A 19,122-nucleotide genomic window follows, 5' to 3' on the forward strand; every position below is an offset into this window, starting at 1 on the left:
CTTCCGGGTCAGGGCACAGCCGGAGCATAAGAAGCAGGAAGGAGGCGCGGCCGCGGCCTATGGCGCATGCGCATAGCATGCAGGGAAGGCATCGGTCGCGGGTCTGTCTCAGGTGACCGCCGCGGCCGTCGGGTGGAGAGAGGCTGCGGCGTGGGAGCGGAGGGCGACTGCGGCGTGGGAGCGGAGGCCGGGTGAGTATGGCGGAGCGGTGTAACAGTACCCCCTCCCCTAAGCCGCCCCCCCCGGAGATTAACAAGAAACCTCTTGAGGATACGGGGAGCATTAATATTCTCCCGAGGCTCCCAGGATCTCTCCTCAGGACCAAAGCCCTTCCAATCAACGAGAAAGAAAGTCCTACCTCTAACCCTTTTCACAGCGAGGATGTCCTGCACTTCAAAAACGTTGTCGGCACCCACCGGCTGAGGACCAAGATCAAGCGAGGAATGGAAATGATTCAGCACCACAGGCTTCAGGAGAGAGACGTGAAAGGTGTTTGGGATCCGGAGCGAAGCAGGCAACCTCAATTTGTAGGCAACTTCGTTAATACGTCCCAGAATTTCAAACGGACCGATGTAGCGTGGACCCAACTTGTAGGAGGGCAGTTTTAGTCGGACGAATTTGGAGGAGAGCCAGACCTTGTCGCCAACACGATACGGAGGAGAATCCAACCTCTTTTTGTCTGCATAGTTCTTCATCTGATCAGCGGATCTCTTGAGTGATGTGTTGGTCTCAGCCCAAATCTTAGAAAATTCCGAGGACAAGGCATTGGCCGCGGGTACCTCAGAGGCAGGGGTTATCGGAAGAGGGACACCAGGATGTCTGCCAAAAACAATGAAAAACGGAGACTTGGCCGAAGACTCACCAGCATGGTTGTTATAAGCGAACTCTGCCCAGGGGAGTAAGCTGACCCAATCGTTCTGGTGGGCGTTAGAGAAGTGGCGTAAGTATCCCGTAAGCGTCTGGTTGGTACGCTCTACTTGTCCGTTGGACTGTGGATGGTAGGCCGAGGAGAAGTCGAGGGAAACGTTCATAAGCTTACAAAGCGAACGCCAGAACTTGGAGGTAAACTGAACCCCTCGGTCAGACACAATGCGTCGAGGTAGTCCATGAAGCCTGAAGACTTGATGAATGAAGATCTCGGCCAGCTCCGGCGCTGAGGGAAGACCGGGCAGAGGGATGAAGTGAGCCATCTTGGAAAAACGATCCACCACCACCAGAATGACTGAGCAGCCCGCAGAGCAGGGTAGGTCGGTGATGAAATCCATGGCGATGTTCTCCCAAGGAACCGTAGGGACAGGCAACGGAAGCAACAAGCCAGACGGAGATCTCCGTGGTACCTTGTTCTTTGCACAGGATGGACAAGAAGCCACAAAATCGAGTACATCTTGGCGAAGTGAGGGCCACCAGTAGTGACGTTTGATAAGATCAAGGGTCTTCTTAGTTCCGGCATGGCCGGCCAGTTTGGAGGAGTGCCCCCATAGAAGAACCTTTTGCTTGAGATTCTCTGGCACAAGCGTCTTGCCAGGCGGAGGAGTAAGCCAGTTCACTGGAGCCACGGTGATGATCCTAGTGGGATCAATGATATGTGACGGTTCCTCCGTGGATTCGTGTGGTTGGAAGACCCTGGACAGGGCGTCGGCTTTGGAATTCTTGCTGCCGGGACGGAATCGGAGCTCGAAATCAAATCGGGCAAAAAATAAAGACCATCTGGCCTGGCGAGGGTTTAGTCTCTGGGCAGACTGGAGATAGGCCAGATTCTTGTGGTCCGAGAAGATGACAAAAGGATGGACAGCTCCTTCCAGGAGGTGGCGCCATTCCTCCAAGGCCAACTTGATGGCCAAAAGTTCCCGGTCACCGATTGAGTAGTTACACTCGGATGGAGAAAAGGCCTTCGAGAAGAAGCCACAAGGGTGCAGGCGACCGGAGGCGGTTCTCTGGGACAGCACCGCCCCGGCACCAGTCGAGGAAGCGTCCACCTCGAGTACAAAAGGTCGATCGCTCTCAGGGCGATGCAGGACCGGAGCCGTGGAGAAAGCCCGTTTTAGGGACAGAAAGGCCTCCTCTGCCTCAGGAGACCAATCCTTGGAAGTAGACCCTTTACGGGTAAGCACAGAAATGGGTCTTGTGATCGCGGAGAAGTGGGAGACAAATTGCCGGTAATAGTTGGCGAACCCGAGGAATCGTTGTATCGCCTTTAATCCGACGGGGCGAGGCCATTTGAGGATGGCAGACAACTTCTCGGGATCCATCCTTAGACCAGCGTCGGAGATAATGTATCCCAGAAATGGCAGAGAGGTCTGTTCGAAGAGACATTTCTCGATCTTTGCATACAGACGGTTCTCCCGAAGACGCTGAAGCACCAGGCGGACACTCTTTCTGTGGGACGAGAGGTCCGGCGAGAAGACGAGGATGTCGTCTAAGTACACGACCACACAGGAGTACAAGAGATCCCGGAAGATCTCGTTGACGAACTCTTGAAAGACTGCAGGAGCATTGCAAAGACCGAAGGGCATGACCAGGTACTCGTAATGGCCATCTCGAGTGTTGAAAGCGGTCTTCCACTCGTCACCTGCACGGATACGGACCAGATTGTAGGCTCCTCTGAGGTCCAGCTTGGTAAAGACCCGAGCCCCTCTGAGACGGTCAAACAGTTCCGGAATGAGTGGAAGAGGGTACCTGTTCTTGATGGTAATCTCATTCAAGCCCCTATAGTCAATGCATGGCCGTAGAGTCCCGTCCTTCTTTTTGACGAAGAAGAACCCGGCTCCCGCGGGCGAAGAGGATTTCCGTATAAAGCCTTTGGCGAGGTTCTCTTGGACGTACTCGGACATGGCGGTGGTCTCCACGGGAGACAGAGGGTAGATTCTGCCCCTTGGGGGGGTTGAACCAGAAACAAGTTCAATTGGGCAGTCAAACGGCCGGTGTGGAGGGAGGACCTCTGCTTCCTTCTTATCAAAAACATCGGCGTAGGAGCTGTAAGCTGGAGGAAGACCCGGGAGGTCTGGAGGTGACCGTGGAGCGGCCGCCAGGCGGACAGGAGTCAGACAGCGAGCTTGGCACGGGTGCTTCCAGCGGAGTATCTCCCCAGAAGACCAGTCGAGAACAGGCTGATGAGTCCTTAACCATGGAAGACCGAGTAGAATGGCGTGAGAGAGCTTAGGTAAAACGTAAAAGGCTATCTTCTCTCGATGTAAGGCTCCGATTTGCAATTCCACCTCTTCAGTGACCAAGGTGACGGTCACCTGTAGCGGTTTGCCATCCACGGTGGCAATCTGAATTGGGTTAGATAGAGTGACTACAGGAATTTGGTATTTGTCTACCTCTTCCGGCCGAATGAAGTTACCCGCTGAGCCCGAATCCACGTAGGCCACCTCGGAACCACGCCTCCCTCCTGAAACCAAAAGCACAGAAATCGTAAGGGGTTGAGAGGAATCATCATCATCACCTAGGAAGGCCTCTCTTACCTGACCTAGGTGGAGTCGTTTCCCTGTCTCTTAGGACAGGTGCGGATATAGTGTGACGAATGACCGCAATAGAGGCACAGACCTTGTGCCCGTCTCTCTCTCTGACGTAACTCGGCCAACCTGAGATGATCTATCTGCATGGGCTCACCCGAAGAGAGGGAAGAAGATCCGACTGAACGTGAGCTGGCCGACTGAGCGAAAGGAGGAACTGACCTGGAGGAGCGCCTGTCTCTCACTGACTCCCGAGCGCGCTCCAGGAAGCGCAGGTCAATGCGGGTAGCCAGCGAGATAAGGTCCTCTAAGGTGGACGGGGCATCTCGACCAGCGAGTTCATCCTTTATTTTACTAGAAAGACCGCGCCAGAATGCCCCCACCAAAGCTGCATTATTCCAGCCGAGCTCAGAGGAAATAGTGCGAAAGCGAATAGCGTACTGTCCGACCGTGAGAGAGCCCTGGTGTAAGTTAAAGAGTGACTCAGTGAGAGAGGCTAACCGGCCCGGCTCATCGAAAACCTTACGAAACGTATCCAGGAAAACCGGGAGACTCGAAACGACCGGGTCGTCACGTTCCCAGAGCGGGTTTACCCAAGAAAGGGCCTCTCCCTCCAGATGGGACATGATGAAGGCCACTTTGGCCCGGTCCGAGGGATATTGCTGCGGCAGCCATTCAAAGTGGAGACTACACTGATTTAAGAACCCCCTACAGAGCTTGGGATCCCCGGTGAAACGAGGCGGCTTGGCGAGGCGGGGCGTCGGATGAGCAGCAGACGCAGGGGGAGGAGTCGGCACTGCAGCGGCAGCCTGGAGGGCCGACAAGTGACTATCAAAGGAGGCCATGTAGGACAAAATGTGGGTTTGAGTATCTTGCTGCTGGCCCAGCTCCTGTTGGAGACTGGCCAGCTGAGTGGCATTTCCAGGATCGGCCACCTGTAAGGCCGACAAACGGGTGTCCATCGACTTCATGATTGACATAATGCGCCCCTGATTCTCCCGTAGGAATAGCAACTCTTTCTGGGTAGCAGCCGTAGTACCGGCGGAGTCCATGGCCTGATCGTACTGTTAGCGTGGGTGGTCAGGAGCGGGAGCTCCGAGAGTGGACCCTCTGGACCGTGGCACCGAGGGACCCCGGGCGAGCTGCCAGGTGGAACCGACCCCTATACAGGGACCGTTAGGAGCAGGCCCAGGGGTTCGAGTACCACGGTAGCCGGTACCGAGAGGGGCGGCTCAGGATGGACCGGAGTAAGACTGAGACTGGAGTAGGACGGCAGGAGCACTGAAGACAGGACTGGAGTAGGACGGCAGGAACACAAGGCAGGACTGGAGTAGGACGGCAGGAACAGTGAAGGCAGGACTGGAGTAGGACGGCAGGAACACAAGGCAGGACTGGAGTAGGACGGCAGGAACAGTGAAGGCAGGACTGGAGTAGGACGGCAGGAACACAAGGCAGGACTGGAGTAGGACGACAGGAACACAAGGCAGGACTGGAGTAGGACGGCAGGAACACAAGGCAGGACTGGAGTAGGACGACAGGAACACGGGTAGCAGGACTGAGAAGCTGCTGTGAGGAGCAGCCGAGACAGGAACTGCAGGAGCAGAGTGTGCACGATGGAGCGAGGCCAGAGTGTCAGGAAACACAACGATCAGGCGCCTCCCTCAGGGGGAAGCGGCCTGATATGGCCCTGTCTGGTCAGCCATTGGTCCAAATGTGCTTCCGGGTCAGGGCACAGCCGGAGCATAAGAAGCAGGAAGGAGGCGCGGCCGCGGCCTATGGCGCATGCGCATAGCATGCAGGGAAGGCATCGGTCGCGGGTCTGTCTCAGGTGACCACCGCGGCCGTCGGGTGGAGAGAGGCTGCGGCGTGGGAGTGGAGGGCGACTGCGGCGTGGGAGCGGAGGCCGGGTGAGTATGGCGGAGCGGTGTAACAGACGCCACGCGCTCGGTGTCTCTGGTGCTGATCGCTGGTGAAGCTGTCTGTGTGGGAAGAGGTTGAAAAGTTCCAGGGGGCCGAATACTTTTGCAAGGCACTGTAGATATGAGATAGATAGATAGATAGATAGATACATAGATAAATGATAGATAGATAGATAGATAGATATATGAGATAGATAGTAGATAGATAGATAGATAGATAGATAAATAGATAGATGATAGATAGAGAGATAGATAGATAGATAGATAGATAGGTAGATAGCTATAGATAAATATGAGACAGATAAATACATACATATATATATATATGAGATACAAAGATAGATATAGATAGATAGATAGATAGATAGACAGATAGATAGATAGATAGACAGAGATAAAAGATAGATCGATAGAGATATACATATTGATAGAATAGATAGATTGATAGAATACATAGATAATAGATAAATTGACTGATAGAATAGATAACAGATACTGTAGATATAATAGATAGATAGATAGATAGATAGATAGATTGATAGATAGAGAGATAGATCAGAAAAATACAGGCAGCACTCCAAAAATTAAAGGGAAAAACCATGGCTTTAGCTTACTGATCCATTAGCAGCAATGTTTCGGCAGATTTCTCTGCCTTCCTCCAGCTTGGTAGTGCTGCCAAATTTTCTTTAATTATGATAGATAGATAGATAGATAGATAGATAGATAGATAGATAGATAGATAGATAGATAGATAGATAGATAGATAGCTCAGTATTGTTTATGGAGCTAAAATTTACATTGCATTTACACTAAAGATGATTATTGAAAAGTCCATATTTTTCATTTAATTGGAGCTGAAGTGCTGCCATTTAGAGTTGAGCGACTTTGGTCGGATCGGGTTTCATGAAACAAAATTCGTTTCAGATGAAACTGGTCCGACTAGGGCAAAAAAAAGTCGGAGTTTCGTCCGAAACCCCACCCCAATGCAAGTCAATGGAAAATAAAAGTCGGCATTGAGCTGATGACATTCATCCACTCAATGCCGACTTTTATTCCCCATTGACTTGCATTGGGGTCGGGTTTCGGACGAAACTCCGACTTTTTTTGCCCTAGTCGGACCAGTTTCATCTGAAACGAATTTTGTTTCATGAAACCCGATCCGACTAAAGTCGCTCAACTCTACTGCCATTTCTTTCCTGCATTATACACTTTTGGTCAATTTGGCTTTTGTCTTTGGATATGCGCCTATATATATATATATAATATATATATATATATATATATATATTTTACAACAGAGTATTCATGCACGTTTGTCATACTGTGTGTTTTTTCTGTGTCTTAGTCTTTGGGTGGTGTGAACAGTTTCTTACTAACCTGTTTATTTTTTGTGCATGTCTCATGTGTTATTAATCCATTTTAATACCGGTGCTGCTTTGATTTCATTTGCAGATAGATAGATCAAGATTACGGATGACACAGATTTAGCTTACATTATAATACATTTACCTTTGATTTCACTCTGTGTGTCTTTATTAGAGCAGGTTAATGGCTTTTTTTCCCATTCTGAATTGGTGAGGGTCAGAAAACTGCTCAATGAAGGATGTTCATTATGTTTCATTGACTTTGAATCTTTAGTACGTCCTTCACTCCAGTCTATCTTTTCAGGAAGCGGTATAGCATCTTTAAGAAGGCAACCCACAGTTACTTTTTGTTTTTCCTTTAGTGCGTCACAGCATGGGATCAATGGCAGTAGTATACCATGACTTTTTGTTCCTACAGAAGAAAATAAAAAATCACTTAGCAAGGTCCAAGATGTTTTTTTTTTGTAAGCACCTTTTTGAGTTAAAAGGGTTGTCTGGTACGTTTATAGTGATGGCCTTATATTAGGATAGGTAATAAATATCAGTGGCGGTGTAACATCAGGCATTTGTCAATCTGCCGTTCCCGATGCGATAGGCTGCTGGATGTGCTCCATTGTGGAGCGGAACGGCACAGCTCCATCAACCGTGTAATGGCCACAGCGAGGTACTACAGATACACCCTTAATTATTTGAATACAGGGGTATGTGCAGCCACTAATGTGCAGTATCCAGTTGTGGCCACTATACAGTTAACGGAGTACATCCCACCGCCAGCACGGGAAACAGTTAATTGGTGGGGGTGCCAGGTGACGCACCCACACATATCAGATATTGATCATCTAACCTAAGGATAGGCCTTTAATATAAAACTACCTAGTCTTATTGCAAAATGTGATTATTGATCATTGCCTGTTGATAGAGGGCTCGTTCAGATGACGTTATTTTACATACATGTGCTGTCCATGTTAGAATTACATAGCACACGAAAAGCACCCAACCAATGTTATATCATAGGGATGTACAGATGGCAATTTGTTAACATAAACTGAGTTTCCAGGGGGAAAAATTTGCAGCATGCACTATTATTTTTCATATTTTGGATGAGACTCATCCATTCAAGTCTATGGATGCGCAAAAAAAAATGTTCCCTTTTGGATCATCCGTATAGCATACGATTTGTATGGATACATTGTTATCATTAACATAGGAAACTGTATTTATTCTTGCCAATTTTTTTCATTGCCAATGCATAAAAACATGTGCCATACACATGTAAGGCCAGGTTCATATTGCGTTAGGGGGCTGCATTTAATGCATCCGTAACGTGGCAGCATTAACGCTATGTAACGGATGCGTTAACGCACCCCTAGACTGCTATAGCTGAGCGCATCACTAACGCATGTCATAAGCGGCATGCGTTAGCGATGTGCCGTCATTCTGTGATGGACTCTCGGACGTGGTCTGCAGCGTTCGAGGGTCCGTCACTGCTAGCGCAGCTAGCGCGATCGCATAACGCGATCAGAAAACAGAGTAGCGTTAGCGCAGTCCGTTTAACGCATGCGTTGAACAGACTGCTCTAACGCAATATGAACCTGGCCTAAAAGACAATGGATGACACACAGATGGCATATGGATGGAATATAGATTACAATATGAGTGAATATTGTCCAATTTTCATACGCTCATGTGAACGTGGCCTGAGGGTACATTCAGATGTTTGATTTTCACGTATGAGTCTACTCTTGTTTTTTACACATAGCACTCGTACTTGTGAAAGTTTATGGGGCCCTTCACATGTTTATGAATTTCTGCGAATGGAGAAGGTGGAGAAACTTTTTTTTTCTTAATTTCTCCACATGCAAGATAAACAATTGACTCTCGTACCACACTCTGATCAAACTCTGATCAAAGACTGATCAGAATAATAGGTCCGTTTTTCTCGTATGTGGGAAAAATCAGACGTGTGAATGAACCCTAAGGCAACATATAAAAAAAAATTAAAAGCTTCTCCTATCAGCTGAAAAAAAAGACCATCAGGTTATACAAGGATTGCATCCAAGTGCCATTTTTTCAACCATTTATTGGAATGAGTGACTTTGATCACTAATCGAATCAAAAGTCAATGTCTGCAACTTTTTTTTTTGTGTCTCATTGCCTTGGAAAAAAATGTGTTTCTGAGCCAATTAAATGAAATTAATGTGTCTATATCCTGTTCGTAAAAAAATGGATGACATACATACAACAAAAACTGACATGTTAATGAGCCCTAAAATGGATTGTCTCAAACATTTAATAAAAGGATTAAATAAAATGGTATTTTATAATAAATATCACATTACCTGTTCACAATGATCATCAGATAGGGTCAAGACATGCTAAAGATGTACATTTTGTTTAGGCAGACAACAACTATGAGGTTTTAAAGCTGAAACTGTTTCAGGAAATGACGGCCTTTTTTTATCCAGAAGTGTTTTCGTTAATGTATCTTTGTTAGTGGTTTCGAAAAATGTTTCTTTTAGGCATTTTTTGAGCTTTTTCTGGACAGTTTTATGAAGTCTTTTGACATTCATAAAACAATTCGTAAAATGCTAGTGTTTTTTTTTACATATTAATGCTGACAAAACGCTCAAAAAAATGCCCAGATGTCCTCTGTATATATTTTAAAGAGGTTGTCCATTACTTTATCAATAGGATAGGTCAGCAATGTTCAATGCTTAAATGGTTGTAGTCTGACACCTGGCACCCCTGCTGATCAGCTGTTCTCATTGTCAGTGGCTGCCAACCGGAACTTCTCAATTGCGGAGCTGCTCCGTCGTCTGACAGGGTATTGCACATGTGACTCCTACATCCGCCAACACAGAGAAAAGCTGATTGGCAGGGGGGTCTGGTGTCAGATCCCAATCGATCAGACATTGAGGACCTATCTTAACACTAGAACTACTGATGGAGTCATTTTGACTCCTTTCGTTTTTTATTTCTCTTCTGTGACTACATTTTTCAGAATTCCGGCTTGAAACTCGGTGACTTTTCCTCAAATATGATGTGAAAAAAGATTTTGTGAGAATAAATAATTTTGGTGAAAAATTTGCGCGTTTTTTTCAAAATTTACCAAGAACTACTGAAGGGAGTCATTTTGACTCCCTACTATATTTTGAGGTCCTTTTGTCACTAAATGTTGCTATAAAGTTTTGTGCATAATTTTTTCACTCTGTCTTATTTACCCTGATGTTCATATAGATGTAGTTCAATTTACATGTCAACTTTTCACATTTTCCTTGTGTTTTACCTGCTTGTATTACTGTGTAATACTGAACAAAATAGCTTGTTTACTCTAGGCTCTTATCTTATGCTAATGAAGGGTGGTGTTTTTCTAAGGTCCTAGCAGGAGACAGTATTCTGGATAGTAACTTTACTTTCAGTTCAGCTGAAGAGACAAAGAGAACAGACGCAGACATAGGAGCTCTGAAGACTCATACAGGTATGAATTGTTATGAAATAGTTTAGCTGTCTGTCAACTGATTCAGCCCACCTACTTTTGAAGGTGGCAGAACAGTTATTATTTCTTTTAGTTTTCATTTCATTTCTATTTTTCAGCAGGGAACTATATAGAATTATGGAATTTGTGAGGAATATGGAGAGAAGACGTTTGATAAAGCCTCAGGATATTCTGGCTACTTTGCAATCCATACCGGAGGATGAATCCGAATCCGAATTGAAGGAACATGTATTTGATTCTGACAGTGATGAAGATTTCATTCCTCAGAACATATCAAGTGAATCTGAAGACTCAGAAGGAACAAATCCAGAAGGTAAGTAGTTATGTGTATTTATTTGTTCTTCCACACACTGAGTTAGGGCCTGTGCACACTAGCAGAATTCTGGCTGAATAGCCATCTGGATATTCTTGCCGCAATACAGGCCGTACCTGCCCGCTCATGCCTGAAGCTCCGCTCCGAACCCCGGGCTGGAGCCGCTGTCAGGGACAGAGCAGCGCTTGCTTACGCGCGAGCACGGCTCCGTCCCAGACAGCGGCTCCAGCCCGGGGTTCGGAGCGGAGCTTCAGGTATGAAACTCCGCTCTGTACCTGAGCGGGCAGGTACGGGCCGGATTGTGGTGAGAATATCCGGTCGGATATTCCGCCGCTAATCCAGCCAGTGTGCACGGACCCTTACAAAACAAAAATTCTAAATATTCATCAACTTTTTTCCAGATATTCCAAGCACATCAACTGGGGATCGGGCTCATGCAGTTATGTTGCCTCGTGACCATCCTCCTGGTCGTGGACAGAAAAAATCAGCAAAACGTCCCAGAAATGAAAGAACAACAGATAACGATGGCGGCGAAGGTAATGCAACAACAAACACCAGAGAAGGCGAATCTGAAGGAATACTAGTTTCAGCGGATGGTATTCAATGGAAACCTGTTGAAATTGGAGAACACTTGCCTGGTAGGCGTGCCAGCCAAAATATTCTTCGAGAAGCACCTGGCCCTACAGGATACGCCAGAAGAAATATCATTATCGATAGTCCTTTGAGCGCATGGCGTTTATTTTTTGATTCATATATATTGACACATATAAAGAACTGTACGCTTGCAGAAGCATGCAGGAACAATAATTTACAGTTTACTCTATCCGATGAGGAGCTAGATGCATTCATTGCGATATTCTATGCTCGTGGAATATCTGGCACGAACCGTCACTCGATTAGCAGTATTTGGTGTAATGACTGGGGAATACCGTTTTGCAAAGCGACAATGTCTAGGGACCGCTTTGTTGAAATTATGAGGTTTCTCAGATTTGATGAGAAATCTACTCGATCGGAGAGACTGCAAATGGACAAGTTTGCTCTATTTTCTACTGTGTGGGACAGGTTTATTGAAAATTGTATTGCGTGTTACAAACCTGGCCCATACATAACGGTGGATGAGCAACTTTTCCCAAGCAAAACTAGGTGTCCATTCACGCAGTACATGCCTTCCAAACCAGATAAATATGGCCACAAATATTGGCTAGCTGTTGATAAGGAGAGCAAATATCTGGCAAATGGCTTCCCTTATCTAGGCAAAGATGACACATGCCGTGCTGAGGACCGTTTAGCTGACCATGTGGTAATGAAGTTATTGGACCCGTTTTTGAAAAAAGGTCGCAATGTTACAACCGATAATTATTTTACTGCAGTAAAATTAGCTAAACAGCTAAAAAGCAAAGGAACAACCATCGTGGGAACACTGAACAAGATAAGGCGAAAAGTGCCTAAAGAAATAAAATCCATGAAAGAGGAATTGTACAACACTAAAGTGTTTAGAAATGAAGACAATTTTACACTTACAGTATATCAAGGAAAGCCCAACAAAAATGTTGTCATTTTGAGTTCCGTCCATCCAGATGTTGTTGTTGCATCTGATTCCGCTAAAAAAACTCCAGAAACGGTAAAGTTTTACAATGAAACAAAATATGGAGTAAATGTAGTGGATCAGATGGCACGAAAATATACCACACGAACATGCACAAGGAGATGGCCTGTTCATGCATTTGAAAATGCCTTAGACTTTGCGGGTATAAATGCATGGATAATATTCAAGGAGTTTACCCACCAAAAAATGTCACGCAAGGCATTTTTGCAAACGCTTGTGAGAGAGTTCAGTGGTCCTTATGTCACAGATAGGGAAAAGGGTTCCACGTCCCAAGTTTCTACATGCTCAGAAGTGATGGTTCAAACAAAATTTTGCCAGATCAAAGAAAAGTGCAAGAAAAATAGATCTGTCGGCAATTGTAAGACTTGTGGTAAGTCTTTGTGTGGGCAATGTACTGCCATAAATCAAAGGCAATGCCTAAAATGCGAAACACCAAATGTTTAGAAGGTGAATTCTGCGCCATATTTTCATTTTTATGCTCCTCCACCTACATTTTCTCTGCTTTTTGTTCTTCAGTTGTTGTTTATATGTGTGCACTTGAATAAAAAAAATGTTTGAAAAACGTCTATTATAATTATTGTTATTTTCTGTAGAAAAATAAGAAAAGCAGAAAAAAACAATCAAAAGCATTACTGTTGGATCTCACAATAATAATACATTACAAAAATATAATTATTAATAAATAACCACAAATGAAACTCTAAAAATAAACGAAAACAAGCAAGGAGTCAAAATGACTCCTTTCAGTAGTTCTAGGCGGGGTCACGAGTCCAGTAGTCCTAGTGTTAAGGATAGGTCATCAATGATAAAGTAGTGGGCAACCTCTTTAAGACTTCTCTTACACAAACGATTCTGTGAGCATACCCTTTGGTCACTTTCACATCGAGAAAAGGTATGTTAGCTCATCTATGCAGTAGAGTAAAAAGGACCTGTTGCCATTCTGCATATTGTAATAAAGAGGACCTTCCAGCTCTCCTGTGAGGTATAATAAAAAGGATCTGCCAGCACTCCTGTGTGGTGTAATAAAGAGGATGTTCCAGCTCTCATGTGTGGTGTAATAAAGAGGATGTTCCGGCTCTCATGTGTAGTGTAATAAAGAGGATGTTCCGGCTCTCATGTGTAGTGTAATAAAGAGGATCTTCCAGCTCTCCTGTATGTTGTAATAAAAAAGATCTGCGAGCTCTCCTGTGTGGTGTAATAAAAAGGATCTACCAGCTCTCCTGTGTGGTGTAATAAAAAGGATCTGCCAGCTCTCCTGTGTGGTGTAATAAAAAAGAGCTGCTAGCTCTCTCTTGTGGTTTAATAAAGAGGATATTCCAGCTCTCCTGTGTGGTGTAATAAAGAGGATCTTCCAGCTCTTCTGTGTGGTGTAATAAAGTGGATCTTCCTACTTTCCCATGTGGTGATATAAAGAGGATCTTCCACCTCTCCTGTGTAATGTAATAAAGAGGATCTTCCAGCTCTCCTGTGGTGTAATAAAGAGGATATTCCAGTTTTCCTGTGTGGTGTAATAAAGAGGATCTTCCAGCTCTCCTTTGTGGTGTAATAAAGAGGATATTCCAGCTCTCCTGTGCAGTGTAATAAAGAGGATATTCCAGCTCTCCTGTGCAGTGTAATAAAGAGGATCTTCCAGTTCTCCTGTGTGATCTAATAAAGAGGATCTTCCACCCCTCCTGTTTGGTGTAATAAAGAGGATCTTCCAGCTCTCCTGTATGGTGTAATACAGAGGATCTTCCAGCTCTCCTGTGTGGTGTAATAAATATCTGTCACCTCTTGTGTGTGTTGCACTACAGAGACTCTGTCAGCTCTCCTGTGCTATGTAGTACAGAGGAACTGTCAGCTCTCCTATGCGGTGCAGTAGACAGGATCTGTCAGCTCTCTTTTGCGTTGTAGTACAGAGTATCTTTCAATTCTCCTTTGAGGTGCAGTACAGAGGCACTGTCAGCTCTCCTGTGTGGTGCAGTACAGAAGATCTGTCAGCTCTCCTATGTGGTGCAGTACAGAGGATCTGTCAGCTCTTCTGTGCCATGCAGTATAGAGGCTCTGTCAGCTTTCTTGTGTGGTGCAATAAAGAGGTTCACTCAACTCTCCTGTGCGTTGCACTACAGAGATTCTGTCAGCACTCCTGTGCAGTGCAGTACAGAGGCTACGTCATCTCTCCTCTGTGGTGCAGTACAGAGGATCTATCAACTCTCCTGTGCATACAGTACTGTGGTGCAGTACAGAAGATCAGTCATCTCAGTGCTATAGGTAATGTAACATTGGTAATGTGGTAATGTAAGGTATTATAATGTATAGTGATGTGATGCATGAAAGACATACCATATTTTTTGGACTATAAACCCACTTTTTTCCTCCAAAAATTTGGACGAAAATGGGGGGTGAGTCTTATTGTTCTTCAAGCTATGCTGTGATGAAGTAGGGCAAAACAGTGTGCTATACTGACCCTGGAGTAGACTACAATGGAAGGAAACAATGTATGTGGAAAGGCTTCTTGCTGTGAATGAAATGTGCTTAAGAGTACTCGCTATTCCTTGAACATAAACCTTATCAAGTTCAGTAATTTTCCCATGTTTGAACACAAGTCTGCTTTATTGATCTGTGGAACTCATGCTTGGACACAAGGCCCTCATACCACTAACACCAGCGAGGACCCACAATTGTCTGTAACGTGCCGGAGTGTTGGACACACATGACACTTGCCTATGGCTACCACCCCGTTCACATGTACTCACACGCCAGTCTTAGTGAAGGGCTAGCTGGAATACGATGAGCCAAATTCCTTTAAGAGGCATACATTACTTCATGTATTTGGCGCATCTCCTCTGTGGCGTGCGCCTCTGGCCATCTTACCAGAAATGCTAATTCAGCCATTGACTCGAGTAGCTTTACTTTTCTAAAAATTACCCACACTTTTGTTGACTTTGATAGCTGGGTCTAGATGCGGATTGTCCCCTCCACATTTGCTCCCAATTTGACTCGAGCTGCTTCAAACTAGCATGAAATAGCCAAAAATTGGCCCAAATATGACTACTCGCCAGTGGCACCAGCAAAATAGAAAAAATAGTTTGAATCCAATAAAAAAGCTTTCCTATGTGAGGCATTTTATAATTGGAGGAGGCTGATGGACCGGTCTGGTCTCATGCTCCTCCATCAGCTTCCATTGTATGGATAAAAGGTCTGGTCAGTGCGTGAGGAAACTGCAGTAACAAGAGAATGTGGCAACCTCTTTACCTGAGAATCTGTCAGTGAGCTCATTCTGACAGTAACAGGAAAGTTCATGAATCTCTTTTTATTATTTTCTTCTCATCAGATATATGGCTACAAACTACATTAAAGTTGAATGTGCAGGGAAACAAAGAGCCTGTAAAAGCGAAATGGTGCAAATTTTGTAATGAAACCAAATGGCAAAGGAGATTTTAGGCCCAAAATACAAGCATTTAAGTATAAAACAAAAAGGTCAGATGACCAATTCCTTTAAGTGAATGGACAATGCTATTCTGTGAGTGCTATGGACAAAGGGCTATTAGGGTCTTGGGAGTTGTAGGGGAATTAGGAGTAAAGTTAAGGCCCTTTTACATTTAGCGATGCACCAGCGATCCGACCAGCGATATGACGCGGTCAGGATCGCTGGTGCATCGCTAAATGATCGCTAGTGAGCTTCCACACAGGAAGATCTCACAGCGATGCAGCAGCGATCTAGCGGTCGTTACTTACCTTTCAGACGCGGTGATCCTGACGTCCTCCCGCCCGTGTCCACGCGTCACTCGTCTCCACACAGCAGGAAGCCCAGCAGGAAGCAAACGACGAGAAATGGAGCCACGCGATCTCGCGCGATGAGCGACAGACAGCGGGGGAGCCGGTCGGAGGTAAGTATCACACATAGCGATATCGCTAGCAATATCGCTATAACGTCACAAAATCGGTGACGTTATAGCGATATTGCTAGCGATATCGCTATGTGTAAAACCCCCTTTAGTGAGATAAGTTTAGAGGAAATAATCAAGACGACACCCAGGAGGAGCAGCGTCATTAAGAGACATTGCTCTTAGTAGAGTGGCATCAAATAAGATACATCATAATCTGCTCACACTTCTCACTCCTGTCGAGGTAAAGCCCCCCATACATATTAGACTAATGTTGGCCATACTGCAAAACAGCAATAGCACAAAAAGAGGACTTAAAAATCCTCCAAAAATTCAAAAATACGGCAAAAAAGATTAGAGACTCGTAAGCGTGGGGATCCGAGATGAGGATTACGAGCTTACGTATTTTGGCCAAAATAACAACTAATACCTCACAATTTTTATGTGGCTTTTGCACATCATTTTTCAGGGTGCAGTTGGGCCCATTTGGTCTTGTAAACTGTGGTGTCTGTTCACATGGGATGCATTTTGATAGCGCTGGGCAGCCTGCCTAATCTAATAGAAGGGCGTAACTAATAGGTTCATTGTAGAGAAGAGAAAAAGCAGGATGGCACTCACCGTTCATGAGAATCAAATCACTTTATTTCACATACACAGGGCATCGGCATAGGCATGGGAGCAATGTGCTGGAAGATGGAAAACAGCTGTTTTGCACTCAGGACCTGTTGAAGCGCATTGAGCGCGAAACGGCTGTTGTCCGTCTTCCAGCACATTGCTCCCATGCCTATGCCGATGCCCTGTGTATGTGAAATAAAGTGATTTGATTCTTATGAACGATGAGTGCCATCCTGCTTTTTCTCTTCTCTACAATGAAATGTTCTGTTTTTCCATTATGGGATTGAGCACCCGTTGTAAGTGGGATTAAGGTGTTTTTTAATTAATGTGGAGAAAAATACATGTGCGGAAATTTAGGGTAATTTTTTTTCACACAACGGTGCCGGATATCTATTTTTTCAATTTGTGGACTGTAACTAATAGGTTGTTAACCTGGATGCTGTGCATTGCCATAGTGTGAACAGCGCTGCATGCAAGTCTTCATTGTGCATTAATATACCAAGCAACCGCCCCCTCCATGGATTGGTAGGATGTGAGCGGTTGTCTCATCGGTATTCTTGCACCTGTGTTGCCGCCGTCTTAACTATATGGGTCCACTGCATCCTGATTTGTTTGGAGGCCTGGGCAGGTAAGGATTTCTGCCTTTTTTGCTGTATTTTTTAATGTTGGCCATACCCGGCGATAATGGTGGGTTCGGCCCTCTGTGTAATATGTATGGAAGTCATGGACAGTTGATTGTTGGAGTTAACGATCCAGCAAGTCCAATTCTGCCCATCCTTTTCTTCTTCCTGAGATAAGCAGCCATCATACATATCTGGCAGCAGGTCTGCCATAGAGAAGACAGGAGGGCTTGTCCAAACAAGTGATCGTGTGTATGGGAAAGTTGGCCGAGATAGCGGCTGGCTGAACGATCAGCCAAACCATTGTTCAGCTGACTGTGATCTAATGTGTATGGGGGGCAATAATGCTTGCTGCTAGAGATGAGCAAAATTTATTAGACTGGAACTTAACTCTACTCAAATCTTACAACAATCTGTATTCTTCAAACTGCAGATTTTTTCCCAATTCACTACACGTGAATTCAGCAAAATGGCAACCATTTTGCTGAACTGTAGAGTGCACACAGTTGGTTAAAAGGAAACAATAATCACCTAACCCTCGGCCACCTCCACTGCTCATTTTGTCAAGTACAGTCCTCTGTCTCCCTTCTTACCACCGTGGCACACTGAAACCCTCTTTACGCTAGGCAGGGACTTCTGAAAGCGACCAGGCTCAGGACACCTTGTACCGTGTTATGATGTCATGATCTGCGTCATGGGCTTATGATGCTCATTTACAGTGACTTCCTAGACTGGTCGTGGCCAGAAGTTCTGGCCTAGCGTAAAGATGCCTGGGGTATCAGTGCAGTGATGATAAGAAAGGATGCTGTTGACCATATAGTCGACAGCGGACAGGAAAGGTATTCATTATTTTTGTTTTCTTTCAACATCATACATTTTAATTTCAATAAGGGACATTCAATTGGCAGGAAATAAATTTGCTGTAATATGACAAATTGGAATTGCTTCATATCCACACATCTCTACTTGCTGCTCCTATAAGAATAGGGATGGAATTTGGTGACACAGATGAAGAACTGTGAACTTACAGACCTGAACCCATTGTTGATCTGTGAACTTTGAGTATGTCAGTTCATGTTTACTTGCTCTTTTGGATCTTTTAAAGGGGTTGTCCAGGAATGTTTGCAGATGTTGAGACTAGCAAACTCACCCTCCCAAGGTCTAGCACTGCTTCTGTACCACTGCTCTGGTACTTTTTGATTGGCTGTAATGGTAACATCAACAATACAGAGCACGTACCTACTGGACTCAGCCTTGATGCAAATGTAACTATCATGAGCCATTGACTACTGTCAGTGGCTGCATCAGTCATGTGTCCTGTAGTCATGACAGTAATACTGCAGCCCATCAACAAAGACTGAAGCAAAGGCAGAGAGACAGATCTGGTGATTATTGGTGTGTTTGTTGTTGTCAACATCTGCAAGCCTAAGTAAAAATAAAAAAAATCCCAGACAACCTATTTAAGTACTGTAATCATTGCAATATACAACTTCATGAAATAATAGTATGTAACCTGAATACTGTACTAGCTATTTAACACGTTCTATACCGGCGACTATTTTTATTGGTACATTTGTACTGTCTGCAATATTATGGCACTGGTGATCGCGGTATGCTTATGCTCTGACTCTGGTGCCATTTTACTGAAGTAATGTACTACAATGTACGTCAACACAGCAGTGCACATGCACGGGCCATAGGCATAATGGCGATGGCCGGCGCATGTGCTCTGCTTCGTTGATGTTGTAGTAGAATTCTTCAATAAAATGGTGCCAAAGACAACACGTGCGCATCATGCGAATTCGCATACACAGTGTCTTTCATAAAATGGCACCATAGTGCAATATGCACACACGCTAACTTCGGCA

The 19,122-nt window shown here is 45.1% G+C and overlaps 1 protein-coding gene and 1 gene segment (V, D, J or C); one reads left to right on the forward strand and one right to left on the reverse strand.

Annotated features, from left to right (window-relative positions):
* The window catches only part of LOC141089199 (Ig mu chain C region secreted form-like), a 101,825-nt gene extending 93,799 nt beyond the window's left edge, over positions 1 to 8,026 (reverse strand). The window contains 2 exon segments of the C gene segment in view: positions 6,884 to 7,150; positions 7,966 to 8,026. Of these exon segments, the coding sequence occupies positions 6,884 to 7,150; positions 7,966 to 8,026 (328 nt within the window).
* Positions 8,027 to 10,180: 2,154 nt separating this feature from the next.
* LOC141089200 (uncharacterized) lies at positions 10,181 to 18,540 on the forward strand. The gene is made up of 4 exons (XM_073575532.1): positions 10,181 to 10,216; positions 10,333 to 10,547; positions 10,949 to 11,579; positions 18,360 to 18,540. The coding sequence occupies exons 2-4, from the start codon at positions 10,352 to 10,354 to the stop codon at positions 18,538 to 18,540; spliced, it is 1,008 nt and encodes a 335-aa protein (XP_073431633.1). The 5' UTR covers positions 10,181 to 10,216; positions 10,333 to 10,351.
* Positions 18,541 to 19,122: the final 582 nt, after the last annotated feature.

The sequence above is a fragment of the Dendrobates tinctorius genome, unplaced genomic scaffold (genome assembly GCF_039654945.1).
Source record: "Dendrobates tinctorius isolate UK_male_01 unplaced genomic scaffold, ASM3965494v1 ptg000044l, whole genome shotgun sequence".
Lineage (NCBI taxonomy): Eukaryota > Metazoa > Chordata > Amphibia > Anura > Dendrobatidae > Dendrobates > Dendrobates tinctorius.

Bases quoted from the DNA above. Each gene is read 5' to 3' on its own strand.
- LOC141089200 (XM_073575532.1), top strand. From the start codon at position 10,352: ATGGAATTTGTGAGGAATATGGAGAGAAGACGTTTGATAAAGCCTCAG. The intron at 10,548-10,948 runs GTAAGTAGTTAT...ACTTTTTTCCAG, and splicing joins AGAAGGAACAAATCCAGAAG to ATATTCCAAGCACATCAACT. The intron at 11,580-18,359 runs GTTTGCTCTATT...GATCTTTTAAAG, and splicing joins GAGAGACTGCAAATGGACAA to GGGTTGTCCAGGAATGTTTG.